The sequence below is a fragment of the Arachis ipaensis genome, chromosome B8, assembly GCF_059453495.1.
Source record: "Arachis ipaensis isolate K30076 ecotype BB chromosome B8, ASM5945349v1, whole genome shotgun sequence".
Classification (NCBI taxonomy): Eukaryota; Viridiplantae; Streptophyta; class Magnoliopsida; order Fabales; family Fabaceae; genus Arachis; species Arachis ipaensis.
Window position 1 is genome coordinate 134,326,232 of NC_142443.1, and position 14,133 is coordinate 134,340,364.

General features: G+C 35.5%; 1 protein-coding gene across 2 annotated transcripts; it reads right to left on the minus strand.

Annotated features, from left to right (window-relative positions):
* Positions 1 to 2,339: 2,339 nt before the first annotated feature.
* On the minus strand, positions 2,340 to 4,706 carry LOC107613452 (GTP-binding nuclear protein Ran-3). 2 transcript variants are annotated; one of them, XM_088497132.1, is made up of 8 exons: positions 4,537 to 4,706; positions 4,342 to 4,411; positions 4,015 to 4,071; positions 3,808 to 3,925; positions 3,200 to 3,289; positions 2,918 to 3,097; positions 2,743 to 2,820; positions 2,340 to 2,535 (listed from the first exon to the last, which is right to left on the minus strand). In XM_088497132.1, exons 1-8 carry the CDS (start codon positions 4,537 to 4,539, stop codon positions 2,466 to 2,468), a joined length of 666 nt encoding a protein of 221 aa, XP_088353258.1. In that variant the 5' UTR covers positions 4,540 to 4,706; the 3' UTR covers positions 2,340 to 2,465. The 2 variants fall into 2 exon arrangements, with proteins under 2 accessions (XP_088353258.1, XP_016170941.2); XM_016315455.3 differs by lacking the exon at positions 4,537 to 4,706 and having other exon boundaries at positions 4,342 to 4,417.
* Positions 4,707 to 14,133: the final 9,427 nt, after the last annotated feature.

Below are 14,133 nucleotides of genomic sequence, written 5' to 3' on the forward strand. Positions count from 1 at the left end.
GTTTCTGCAATGTTACTCTATAATTATGTCATAAAAAAAGTTTTCATTATATGTCAATAGGCCACTTTATATTATCATTCCTCTTTTTCTAGTTCTCTTTTCTATTGCCTTATTGTCCAAAACAAATCTTTGCCATTTTCTGTTCTGTTCCTTCTTTGAGTATTTTCAACCCCCACTTTCCACTCTCCACCCCAACCTTCAAAGGCAACAGCAAGTATTCTTCCTCTTTTGTACCTGACGCAGCACCCTTAATTGAATGATGTTTGATGCCACTGCTCTTGAATCCTCTCTGAATTGTGGGCCTACCTACCAAAATCTATGCTGCTCCCTGCCTGGCCATCCCATTCCATGCTAGGCTGACTTCCGAACACATCTCTTGTGATTCCTGTTGGATTTACCTCCATGATTGTAAGAAGCAAGGAAATAAAGGAAACTGTTTTTTAGTTGTTCTTGTATAAGTTTTTGAATTTATTGTTTACTTAAATTTAAGAGCGACTTGTCATAATTAAGATATCAATGATATCTACAACGGAAGATAAGAGGATATATACCTTCAACAGGAGCTCATGGGCCTTGCTTAGTTTACTGTAATTAGGAAGCCTACTATTTTATTTTGTTTGAAATTGATTTATCCTAGAATTGATGCATATTTTGCAAAATGGAGAAACGCTACTATTTGGAGAACTTAGATTGCCCAATTTAGACATATGACAACTTAGCTTTGAGTTTCAGTACAAAGTACTTTATAATGTGTTTTGACTTTTGACATATGACATACATTTGGTTTTCAATTTTTGAGAGTCATAATTTAGTGTGTATACGTTATAAAAGTGTGGGATATAAGAGCACAAATGCTTTATGAGTAACATAAGCAAAAGACCTCAAAAGGGTTTATTATTTAGATATGTCAATTTTTTTAGATGCAATTTAGTGCGTATACTTTTGGAAAGTTAGGACACAAGCGGATGTTCCACCAATTCTTAGTAGCATTATACCATTCTCAATGAAAAGGCTCCCTCGGTGTATAGAGTTGCCATTTAACATATTTTAATCTCCGAATTCATATTTTGTGCCCAGAGAGGGTGAAGGCATGTTATATAGGTGTCCTATTTGGTGGTATTCTTTGTTCTTTTAGTAGAGAATATGTACAAAAATAAATAAATAAATAAATAAAATCCAATACATTACCAGTATTGCACACAGCTTTGTGTTTGTATATTTCTGCTCGTGATTTATCAACACTTATTCTACTTTGTCAATTTGCTAACAAATGTAATACTTTGAGCTCTTCTAAACTGCAATTCTTCATGTCCAAGACCTGAAACATAAAACGAATCTAAAGGATTCCATTCATTGGTATAAATTTTATATATTTTTTTTATTGTTCACGGTATCTCCCAACCCGACAAGCCAAGACTAATCCGTTACGGATCTGAGCTCATTTAAGGGTTTGCCGTTAGCCAATGAATTGCTGCATGAATTGCTGCACGAACAGGGCCAGACTCGAACTCCCAACACTTACACATGCTTATGCAAACGAGCGAGCTGATCACTCGACCAATCCAAGTTGGTTTAAATTTTATACCTATTAATCAAACCAATATCCTATATTTTGTAACTTAGTCCAGACATTTAAAATGAACATTTTTTCGATCATTTTATTTAGCCAATACTCATTCCAAAATTCTTCTAGATATTCAATGTCGACCAATGAGAGAAGGTTGACAGTGGAGAGACAAAGAGGGAGAGTGACAGAGGGAGAAGGGAGGTGTTTCTGCCTCTGCTCCTCTTCCACGAGCCACCACCACCAATGCAAAAAGTGCAGAGAGCGGGGCGCCCAGGAGGAAAGGAATTAACGTGGGTTTGGCGGTTGGTATTATTACTACTGTTGCTTTTGATTGTATTGCCCCCCGCTGTCTCTGCCACTGCCAGGTTCTGCTATGTCCGCACTATGTCGCCATTGCCACTGCTAGGCGCTCTCATGTCTGTTGCTGCGAGAACCATGATACAGTAGTTGTCCGTGATGGCTTGAGGGAGGTGGCAAGGGCGTTTGTGGTACGGGTTTGGGCAGGCCCCTTTTTTTTTCCCTAAACTATCTTAACTGGAAAAATTTTAAAGGTTCAAATGGTGCGCTGGCTATGCAAGTGTTCATTTTTTCATTGATTTTCTGCAAATAGGTTTTTTGTACTCTTCTAGATAAGCCAAACCGGACATAAATTGAGACCAATCGACCCATAAGACAACTCATTTTATAATCATCTTCATCATATCTAGCAAGTAAAGGGATTTGGTTGACTGATAAGGGTGATTTTTGCAAGTTCAAGCCAAACACACCATAATCAATAAACTCTTACTTAAATACTCATCCTCAAAGGTCAATAATCCAACCCTCAAACAAATTGTAGCATACACAAAAACCAGCAACGCAGAAAAAAAAAGCGGCGATCCGGGGACTGTAAGGGATTTTACTCAAATGTGTCATCATCATCATCCGGAAGTGGCTGGTTAGCAGCTTGAACAAGCTCAGCTTCATGCCTGTAATACCCAACCAAAAACATATATCAATCACAGGAATTGAGACAAATTCATATGGGCTACATAAAGACTACTATGAAATAATCAAGGCTTTTAACTCATTTTGAGAAACTAAAAAGTGTTAATCCTACAACCATTATCCATATATATTTTTTTATGGTGAATTTTGTAAATATATCAGTAATATTATCATGACAGAAAGCTTACTGTTGCTGTGCGGCCAAATCGATTTGAACTTCTGGAGGAGCCAGTGCAGGTGATTCTACAAAGTGCAAGTTGGGATCACTGCAAAAATGACAGAAATAACAATATAAGTATAATAATATTAAAAGCTTGATAATTTATTATGCAGTAGAAAGTAGAAACCAGAGAAGGTACGTACCCTGCAAGCTTCCTGGCAAGGTAAAGGAAAGGCTTCTCGAAGTTATAGTTGCTCTTGGCTGATATTTCATAGTATTGCAAATTCTTCTTCCTGTGGAAGGTAACCTGTTTTGCCTTTACTTGCCTGTTCTTCACATCAACCTTGTTACCACAGAGAACAATTGGGATGTTTTCACAGACTCTGAAAATCAGATATGCAGAGAAAGCACCAGGTTAGGTACCCTGAGTAGGCATTAAATGATTAGAAATGAAACAGTAAAAGGGATTAACGGAGTTTATTTACCTGCAAAGATCACGGTGCCAGGTAGGGACATTTTTGTATGTCAACCGAGCAGTGACATCAAACATAATTATCGCACATTGCCCATGGATACTGAAACATTACATTACACACTACGTTAGACACACTCCAAAGGGAACAACCCAACACATAAACAGAAACAAATGTGAAATAATAGACTGGAAGAGGAAATACAAAAACTATACAAACATGTCAGTGGAAAAAGATTTAACATTTCAATACCGTTCCTAAAGGCTAAATTCCTATACAAATAAAATTAGCAACAATGTGTAACTTTGTGCAATCCCACGCATGGCGCGGGTGTGTATTCTAGTATTCCTTGAAATGTGGACATAAAAAGTTAAGTCGGAAGCATAACTGCTGCAATTGAAAGATACAAGCATGACCAAGAAATCAGTGAATGCTAAGTTTATCAATTATGACGAAGTAATTATGTTAGAACATAGAAGCTAAGCACTGTAACATGATCATATCAAGTAGTCACAGAAAATATAATTCAAAAGCACAGCCAAAAGCAATTTCAGAAACAACACAGTCAGGGAATGTTGATTAAACTTTCTCATACAATGATGTCGAAAGAAAGAACTTACTAATATCCATCTCTCAAACCACCAAACTTTTCTTGGCCAGCAGTATCCCAGCAATAGAAACGAATCTTCCCACAGTTTGTGAAAAAATCCAAAGGGTGGACCTCCACACCAATAGTTGCTGTTACAAATCAAAGAAACATAAATCCTACATATTAAATATATCCGTAAATTAAATCCTTATATTAAGTAAGATGCTAGTTAACTCACGTTCATATTTCTTCTCAAATTCACCAGTAAGATGTCTCTTCACAAATGTAGTCTTTCCTGGAAAATTAGAAATTCCAAATAAGTTAATATCAATCAAGCCAAAGCTCATAATCATCAATTAGGTATTATTCTATCTCCTAACAACGTTATTCAATTAAAAAACGCAAGAACAAGCGACGAATTTAAGCACCAGCCACAACCAACAATCCGTTCAGTTATACATTCATTTAAACATGCTAAACCTAGGCCTAAAATTTTAGGTCGGAAATGAAAATAAAAGAAAGAAGGAAAAACAGCGAAAACAAAAGATATTAATGAGAGTAAAACCTGTTCCACCATCGCCGACGATAACGAGCTTGAAGCTGGGGTAATCAACGGTTTGCTGATTCGGCAAAGCCTGCATTCAACAAAACACGGAAATGGTGAAAAAGAAGATCGAATTTAAATTTTCAACGATCGTAAACGAGAGAGAGAGAGAGAGAGAGAGAGAGAGAGAGAGAGAGAGAGAGAGAGAGAGAGTACCATGAGTACGTCGAGAAGAGGAAGATGGAAGTGTGTTTGTGTAGCGTCGAGAAACGGCAGAACCAAGTTTTGGAGAAGCGACGAGGGTTTATATATATCGGAGTTACAGGGTTTCAATTTCCCCTGCTCAGCGTCTACCTCACGCAGCTCTTTTTAAAAATTAATAAAATAAATTTATAAATTTATTTTGCTTATTCGAGTCTTTTTTTTTTATTATTTTAACTTTTAAATTTTCAAGTGTGTAAAAGACCAATTTGCGCTTGAAAAGTTTTCTTTGACAAGATAGCCCTTGATCAATGAAAAGTTGAAAACTCGACTATGACCTTTGAAAGATGAAAAACTTCTCACATAACCACAAAATTGTGAAGTAAATCCCTATAGTAGTCTTTGAGATTTGCGTGATTACCTAATGTAGTCCTCAAGATTTCGATTTTTTCACTGTAGTCCTCCAGATAGAGCTCTGAGTACTCATAATGGTCCCTGGACATATTTTTGGTGATGAATCATCACCGGAGCGCTTACATGGCGTCGTTTTGCCACGTTGTAGCTGAGCTGGCTCATTTCCCACTATACCCACATTGGTCCCTCACAGTTGGTGTTATTATACAAAACCCCACTCCTGTACGCTTTGCTCTCCTTCTTCTTCGCATTCTTCATCGCATTCTTCAGGCTCTCAATTCTCTTCCTCTATGCTCTCCAAACTTACATCCACCCCGATGCCCAACCCTCCACCTCCAACAGCCTTCGTGCTGCCATTCGCCGCCCTAGCACTCCCAAAGGCCCTGCTCCCGACCTCAGAAAGCGCTCCAAGAGTAAGGACAAGCTCAATTTTGACGAGAAGAATGCCCAGATCTTCAGGCTCAGGCTCGACCATGCTCACCTCCATTTTGCTGGTCTTGATGGGTTCTGGAAGGTTCTCCTTGCTGCATTCATGAGATTCCTTTCATTGGTGTTGTTCATTCCTGCTGCTAGAATTGCACGTTCCTTTTGGTTTGGAACTCATTAGATTCGTTGCAATTTGTCCATGATCACTTGTGGATAGTTTGGTGGCACCATCCTTTATGCAAACCAACTGTTTGTTATATTTACTGCTTTGATTTGGATTAAGCCTTTAGCTGAGATTTTCGTGGATAGTTTGGGGAATTCTTTCTTTAACCATAGCATATTGTTGGCAGCTGTACACTTTATGGCTTTGGGTTCAGCTGCATGAAGCTATTCCTGGAAAAAGGTAAAACAGATATGTGGAGCTTGCTCAAGCAACATTTGGTGAGTTTATTTGATATAGTTTATTTATTATATCACATTGTTATGTAAAGTTGCATAATTAACAATGCAAGAATGCTTTACATATAATTGATCCTCAAAAACTATGTTGAGTACTCAAACCAAGTTAATTGAAGATTCATATGCATATAACAGTCCTAAAACTATCATTGCATGATTTGAAAAGGTTTCAACCTTGCTTTTTCAGGTGAAAGATTGGGGGTGTGGCTTGCTCTCTTTCCAACTGTTTATTTATCAGTAGAAATTGCAACTGCATTGATCCTCAAATCCTTTAGGTTGGCTTCTAAATTTTTTGAAAGGCATTAGTGCTGCTCGTATAAAAAAAATGCAACAAAATCTTTCCAAGATTTGTGTTCTGGGTTATGTACAATCTTTTGCTGCTGAAACCTTGCGAAAACTTTCTACTGTTTCCCAATGCCAATGGCAAGTTTAAGCATAATTTATGCCCCGTGCAATATAACCACTAATCACCCTGTATATTTGTTATTTTTCTAAAATTGATATTTAGTTCATTGTCTTGTTTCCTATTTGGCATTAATTGCTTTTATTTTGTTTTCCAGTACTCAAGGCATTTCCTGTATTCTAGTCCAGCTCAACCATTGGGTCCTGAAGACTTGGTTTGGAGAATGGTTTGTTACTTTCTGTTTTGTCATTTTTCGATATGCTTGACCCTCAGTATTCCTAGACTGCTTTTTTTAGGAACTGAATGGCATTGTTCTGTTTATGATGATGCTACAGATGCCTAGGAAGGTGGTGAAGCTTCATTCCCGAAGATCACAACGTGTAGTTCAAGGGTTTAGAAATGTTTGCACTTGTGATTGCAAACCTGGCAACGTCACTAATACCATTCCAATTGTCTCCTGATTCATTTTCTTTTCTCTTTACATATGTAACACCTAAGCTTTTGCTTAATTTTTTCGTGATTTTTTGCTACAATTTTTTAGGCTATTTGTACTTACAACTTTTACTGCAGAAGAAGAATTTTTAATTTACTGAAATACTGAAACAAGATGTATTATGGCCAGCTTTGGTTTGAACTAAAATAGCTTATAAATATTGTAATTGCCCATCATCAACCAAGTTCATCGTGGTGGAAACATTAGTGGTAAATTTAAATTGATGAAAAAAATATGATTAAAAAAAAGAACTGAAGGGGAAGAAAATGGTATATGATTGGTAGCTTAGCTTTTCTATTGACTATTATCCCATGATTTACGTCTTTTATTGTTCCTCAAATTGGTGCCCCAGACGGAAGAGTATGAACAGCAAGCAGTGTATGAAAAAGAAGAAGAAGAGATGAAGATGAAGAGGAGATGAATTATATGAAAATTTGGGGATTTAAGATTATATATAATACGAGGGACTAACATGGGTACAAATTAAAAATTAGCCAGCTCAGCTAGCCGTTGGACCCTCCAGCGTGGCAATCCGAGGCCACGTCAGCGCTCCAGTGATGAGTCATCACCTGAAATATGGCCAGGGACCACTTTGAGTGCTCAGAGCTCTATCTGGAGGACTACAATGGGAAAATCGGGATCTTGAGGATTAGATTGAATATTTACGTGAATTTCAGGGACGACTATGGGTATTTACTCCAAAATTGTGAAAATACACACTATTCGTGCGCTGGGACGACTGTAACACACCCAATTCTATATACAATAATTAAAAATGATGAGAGTTAAGTTTTAAAATAGTGGTTGAGATACTAAAATAATTTTTGAAATTCTTATGGTACCAATTATATTTTAGAAATAGACAAAAATATAAGGTTAAGTATGATTTTGGTCTCTAACATAGAGGTCGAAAATTTATTTCGTCCCTAATCCTTTTTTTGCTATAAAATGGTCTCGAAGGTTTAACTTAGTTTTAAAATCATTTTTTGGACGAAAATATCCCTCCTCTCTTCTTCCCCAAAATCAACCAGAAGCAGAGGTGCAGAGGCACAGACAAAAGTAGAAATAGAAGCAAACAGAAGCAGAAAGAAGAAACAGAATCAACAACAATCAAACAACAACAACTAGAAGAAGAATAACAACAATAACAATGGATAATGGAATTAGAGCAACAACAAGAGTAGAACCAAAAGCAGAAGCAAAAACAGAAACAGGCAAAAGCAGAAGCAACCAGAAGTATCAACAACAACAATGGAATAACAAGCAATAAACAGAAGCAACCAGAAGCATCAACAACAACAACAACAACAATGGAATAAACAAAAGCAAAACACCTCCCTTTAAATCTAAAAAATTAAAGGAAAAAAGAATAAAAAATTGAGACAGCACTGCAGGGACCTTGAGGGAGAGCAGGTGATCTGCGAATCGCAAGGAAAAGGGCTACGGTGGTGGTAGGGGAGGAGGGGCTACTGCGGTGAACTGCGAATCGCGAGGGGAGGAGAGCTGCGGTGGTGGTGGCGGATCGCGTGGAAAGGGCTACAGTAGTGGTGGCGACGCAGCGAATTGCGACGAAAATGGCGATGCGGTGGTGGCGAATTGCAAATCGCGACGAGGAGGCGCTGCGAATCGCGACAAGGGCAGGGGTGTGGCGACGAGAACGGCTCCGTTCCTCTCTTCTCTTTCTCTCTCCCTCTGCTCTCTCCTTTCTTGCCATTAGTGTGAGTGTATGCTGAGGAAGAAAGCGGCGGCAGCGGCGAGGAAATTCTCCACCTTCCCTTCCCCGTTCCCCCTTCCCCCTCTTCCTCCTTAGGAACACCCCCCAAAAGTGCGACCTTCCCTTTTATCTTTTTCCATTTTCTTTTTTATTTTATATTTTTTTAGTTAGGGATAATTTAGTAATAAAAATAAAAAATTTGGTAAAAATGACGATTTTAAAACTAGGTTAACCCTTTGGGACCATTTTGTAGCGAAAAAAAAAGCCGAAAACGAAATAAATTTTCGACCTTTACATTAAGGACCAAAATCATATTTAACCCCAAAAAATATACTATATTAACGTTTTTGAAATTGGTAACTTATATGTTTTTTTTTTTTAGTAATTCAAGACAAATAAAAAAAGATACATAACAAATCTAGCTTGCTCTAATCTTCAATATCATTTCTAAGAATCTGACTCAAGTGTCTCACTTGGAACTAGTATTTCTCTACAATCCGATGTTGCACAAGCTCTTGGGGTGGCAAGGGTATTTGCTGTCATGTTTCGCATTCCTATGCATAGAGGTAGGGATGTCAACGGGGCAGGGGATGCCCCCTTGCTCCCCATCCCTGCCCTCATATTTGCTCCTCATTCTCGTCCCCATTCCCCGCCGTAGGGAATATTGCTCTCCATCCTCATTCTCCACGGGGCCTCATTTCCCACGGGGACCCCATTCCCCATTTATATAATAGTTCTATCTACTTATTAATTTCCATATGAATAGAGTTACAAGTAGCTATCTTATACAAAAACTGCAAGATTTTATACAAAAAGTCTAAATGACACTATGGCGACTTCTTTCGAAATGACGCAATGGGGGGACGCAACGATGAGCCAAAGGACAAAGCAGTGGACGAGGTGGGAGACGCAACAACGGAGAGGAGAATGGACACGACAGTAGAGTTACGAAAAAGAACGTCGCAAATAGAAATTACGACGCGATAAAGGTGATGGCACGATGATGTGTGACGATGCGGTGAGAAGGGTGGCTGCAGAGAGGTTGGATGGATTATGGACAGTGTTAGGGATCTCTGAGTTGAAGAAGGGTTATGCAAATAAAGATTAGGAGTTTTGGGTTTCTATATATGTGTGTGAGAGAAATGACTAAAAAACATATATGAGAAATAAACTATTAACGATAATTCAGGAAATTCATAAATTTCGGGGAATAGCGGGAACGGGGCGGGGGATCCCTGCTTGAGTCCCCGCGCCTGCTTCGGGAGAATTTTGTCCCCCCATCCCCATCCCCGCAGAAAAAATTCCCCACAATCAGATCCCCATTCGGGACAATCCCTGCAGGGATCCCCGCATCTCGGGGAGTTTTGCCATCCCTACATAGAGGTGGCAAACGGATTAGTACACTTGTTATGCTAAAAGTTAGTTTTTTAGTGGGTTTGTCTGTTCTATTCTGTTTAATAAAACAGTCTTAAATTTCATCCCCGTCTCGTCTAACGGTAGATTGACGAGCTAAGTCTGTCAATTTTTTTTAATTAATTTTTTTATTAATAAATTATTAAATATATAAATAATATATATACTTTTACAACCATTTTAATAAATTTATAATTTTATATATATAAAAAAATTATATTTTCTAAATTTATGAACACTAAAATCTTTATAATTCTAAATATGTAATAAACATAATCATCAATCAAATTTTTTAAAACAAAAAAATAAAATCAACATTGTAAAAATAAAATAAACATTTTGTAAAATATATAATTAAACATATTTAAATTTCTAATCAATCAAACATAAAACATAATTCAAATTATAACTTAGAACATCTTCAAGTAAAAATTCATTGTCCAATAATGATTGTGCTTCAAGTTAAGAAATTTTGTTTTGATATCTCTTTCTATATGATCTAAAGGATCTAATTCACATTTATGTTTCCTGAACCCTAGCTCCCAAGCAAGCATCAAACATTGCCATATTGCGAACAATTCTACCATTAAAATAGTCATGTCATGCACTCTTCTATGACAACCCTTGATCTAAAGTCCAGAATTATCTCTCAAAACTCATGAAACCAGTTCTACTTTCACAGTGGAAGGCACTTTCATCACAATTTAGATTGATCAATCTTACTTTATGTTTCACCCATACTTTTGAAGAAATAAACACTCTAATTTGAGACCCTATTTAATTTTAAACGTTGAATAAAGTTTTGTTGCCAGCAAATATGCCCGAAACGCCACTTCAAATGACAATGTTATGCCTTGGTCGTAAATGTTATTATTTCTCTCTAACCACAACCCCTAAAATCCCACAAAAAAAAACACACACACAAATTGTTCTCCTTTTTGTCAAACACATATATAAACTATTTTTCTACCGACTCCTAATTCGAGATAATACTTTTCTTGAATCCTAATTCCAATTAGATAGGTATTGTCTAGGTAAGAATTCGATTTTTGGTAAAACAGACTTCTTTGGCTATTTTAGAATTTATTTTGCAAAATTTCGAACCACGGCCCAATAAAAAATAGTAAAGTTGACCCAATGGAAAAAAAAGAAAGAAAAAAATAAAAAATTAAATAGAAAAAAGCTATTAATAAGGTCAAAATTGACTTTATGAGGTAATTAATCCCCTAAGTCAAGTTTGACTAATAAATAATAAATATTAGTTTATCATTGGTTTATTTTCTTCACTAGAGACTTTTTTTTAGTAGAAATTCACTTTTAGTGACGGTTTTGCATGCGTCGAGAAAATCTCTTATAACCGAAAATTTCGAAACCAGTGGTAAAAATAATTTCTATCTTGGTAATTGTGTTGTATCCCAAGATTAATATTAGTCATTCATTTATGATTTATTTCTTTAAGAATAAATATTAGCCATTAATTATTTTATCACACGGTAAAATTTACACCGAACCAAATTTCTGACTAGTATTCCACAAACAACTCCTAGAGACCCCAAATCTTCTTACTTGTCACCCAAATAAATTGTCTCTCCTTCTCAGCCTCTGGGACGAGACTATCTCAGCCTTTCATCCCTTTCGGCTGTGCTTTTAACCTCGAGTAACCAACTACGGTTAATTGCGGATAAGCTCGACATGCAAGCGCTGACCAAGCTTCCTCATTTTCACGCCCCTTATTCATTAAAGACCAGCCCTTGACCACGAAAATTTCAGCTTCTTTTACCATCATAAATTCAGCAAGACTTTGATTTTTTATTTAAGGAAGCATTCTCCACAAAATTTACAAAATTCTTTTCAAATTTTTACACTCTTTTGACCGAATTCTTGAGAGAGAATGAGAGAAAATTCTTGCACTTGTTCTCTACGTCCCAGCCCCTATTTCAAATCTTCTTCCATTGTTCTTAATGTGTTCTCCAAGCACTCAATCCATACAAACACAAACTCTTGCATGTTTTTGCTAATCCTCGCGTTTATATCGAAATTTTGGCTAGGTGAACTCTTGTTCTTTCTCCTTTCCTTTTCTTTTTTAAAAAACAGTAGTCATGATGAATTTTTACTCTCCTCCATGTATAGAGAACTCCTCTTGAAACACCCATGGAGCACGCCTAAGGAGTTAGAGAGATTCGAGCTCAAAATAGTTGAATTTCGTCGTTTTTGCGACACTTTCGGCCAAAAGCAAAACTGCACCATCACAAGTTGTGCTTCTGCCCTTGTGTGCATGTTTTCTAGTATGTGAAAGGTTTAATAACTGAATTACATAAGAGGTAAGGGTTAGGATTAATTACAGTATGTTTGTGCTTGTTTTCGGTGTTCATATGAGCCACTTTGTGGTAATTTTGTACTTGATTCTTAATTCTGGAAATTCAGTGATACTTTTCTGTTTTGGATTATTATTTGAGTGATATATGAAACTTATTTATCTCTGAAAATTGTATGAAATCACTGAAATTATTTAGAGCACTTGGAATTTAAGTTTCAAGCCTTAAAAGTCACTAAAAGTGGATAAAAATAAAAAACTGCACCCCTGAAAATTCAGCCACTAAATGATCATGAAAGTCACATGTATAAGGGTTAAAAAGAGGTTAGAAAACTGATACTAATCCTATGAAACAAAGGTGTAAAAGTAAAAAGGGTGTTATGGTCATTTTTGAATAAAAAGAGGGTTAAAAATATAATTTAATTGAAAGATAAGTAAAATTCTGAACTTAGTGTTATCAAAGATAAATTAGTAATTATATAAATTAATTGACTCAAAATTGTAATTACAATAAAATTTTGAGCTTAAATAAAAGTTTTAGTAAAAATTAGAAATAAAACAGTAAAAAGTGGTAACTAGAATAAGTAAATAAATTAATAAAGGATAAAATAATTTTTTAGGTCCCTAAAGATAGAATTGATATTAACTAAAAGTATTATAAATAATTTGGTTATAGAAAAATATTAGGATCAATCCAATAACATTTTAACAGTAAATCAAATACAAGGAACATAAATAATTTCAAATTTTTGAATTTAGGCAGTTTTAAATTATATTAATAGAAATAATTATATTATATAAATATAATTAAAATTTATTTTAAATATAGAAGATAATATATATTGACAAATTTTAAGAATTCCTCATATATTTTAAAAATAAAAACATATTTTATACTAAAAAAATATGCATTATAAACCTAAGAGTGCATTAAAAAAAAAGCCGTTTTTACTTTTGCGACAAGACACAAATATAAATGTACATATAATAATAAATTTATTACATGTTCAACATTTCCCTAAATATGTTGTATAAGAAGCACATTTTTTTTTCTATTTTTGGGTTGCTACACATTTAAGTATTTTTTTTTTATCTAAGTTCATTCAAGTAGGTCAAATACCAACAAAAATCACTCTCATTAAAAGAGCGTGATTACATGTACATCTTCTTTTTTTCTCACGCTCATTTACACATGCTTCTTCTATCTTCTTCTCCTTCTTCTTCTCACGCTCATTTACGCACAGAGTGTCTCCTTCGCCTTCTTCTTCGCGTTCCTCCTCCTCCTTTTTTTTCACATTCCTTCTTCTTCACGTGTTTTCTCCTTATCGTCATTCTTTTGTTGTTATTGTTGCTGCTGTATTTTTTTTCTTTTCCTCCTTCTCTCCCTGGTGAAAAAGTAGTAGAAGATGAGAAGGAAGAGTTTTGAATTGTGCAGAACAGAAATGAATCGAAATTATATTTAGAATGAACCGAAAATTAAATTCAGAATGTAAACTCGTTTCAAAATAAGCACAGACTAAATGCGCCTTATTTAAATCCAGAATGAATCAAAATTACTTAATGATTGCAACACACAAACTTAATTTGAAAACAAACACACAAACAAAATTGAATCATGAACAAAACCACATCCAAATCCATCAGGTGATTTTGCAGCATTATGTATTTCTTCTCTTTTATTTGATTAGATGAACGAGACAAGAAAAGAAGAACATGATGATGAGAAGTTTTGAGAAATTTTTTCGTCTTGTTTCTTCTTTTTTGTTTGATTTTTTTTCTCTTTTTCCTGGTTTTATTCCTCTCAAGATAATGAAATAAAAAGAATCATAACAAAATAATTCACTCAGAAATGGATCGAAATTATATTTAGAATGAACTAAAATTATATTCAGAATAAACCTAAAATTAAATTCAGAATGTAAACTCGTTTCACAGACCAAATACACCTTATTTAAATCCAGAATGAACTGAAATTA

Coding starts and splice junctions, on each gene's coding strand:
- LOC107613452 (XM_016315455.3), bottom strand. CDS start 4,417: ATGCAGGCTTTGCCGAATCAGCAAACCGTTGATTACCCCAGCTTCAAG. Junction 4,072..4,341: donor CGTCGGCGATGGTGGAACAG/GTTTTACTCTCA, acceptor CTAATTTTCCAG/GAAAGACTACATTTGTGAAG. Junction 2,536..2,742: donor GATTTGGCCGCACAGCAACA/GTAAGCTTTCTG, acceptor TGGGTATTACAG/GCATGAAGCTGAGCTTGTTC.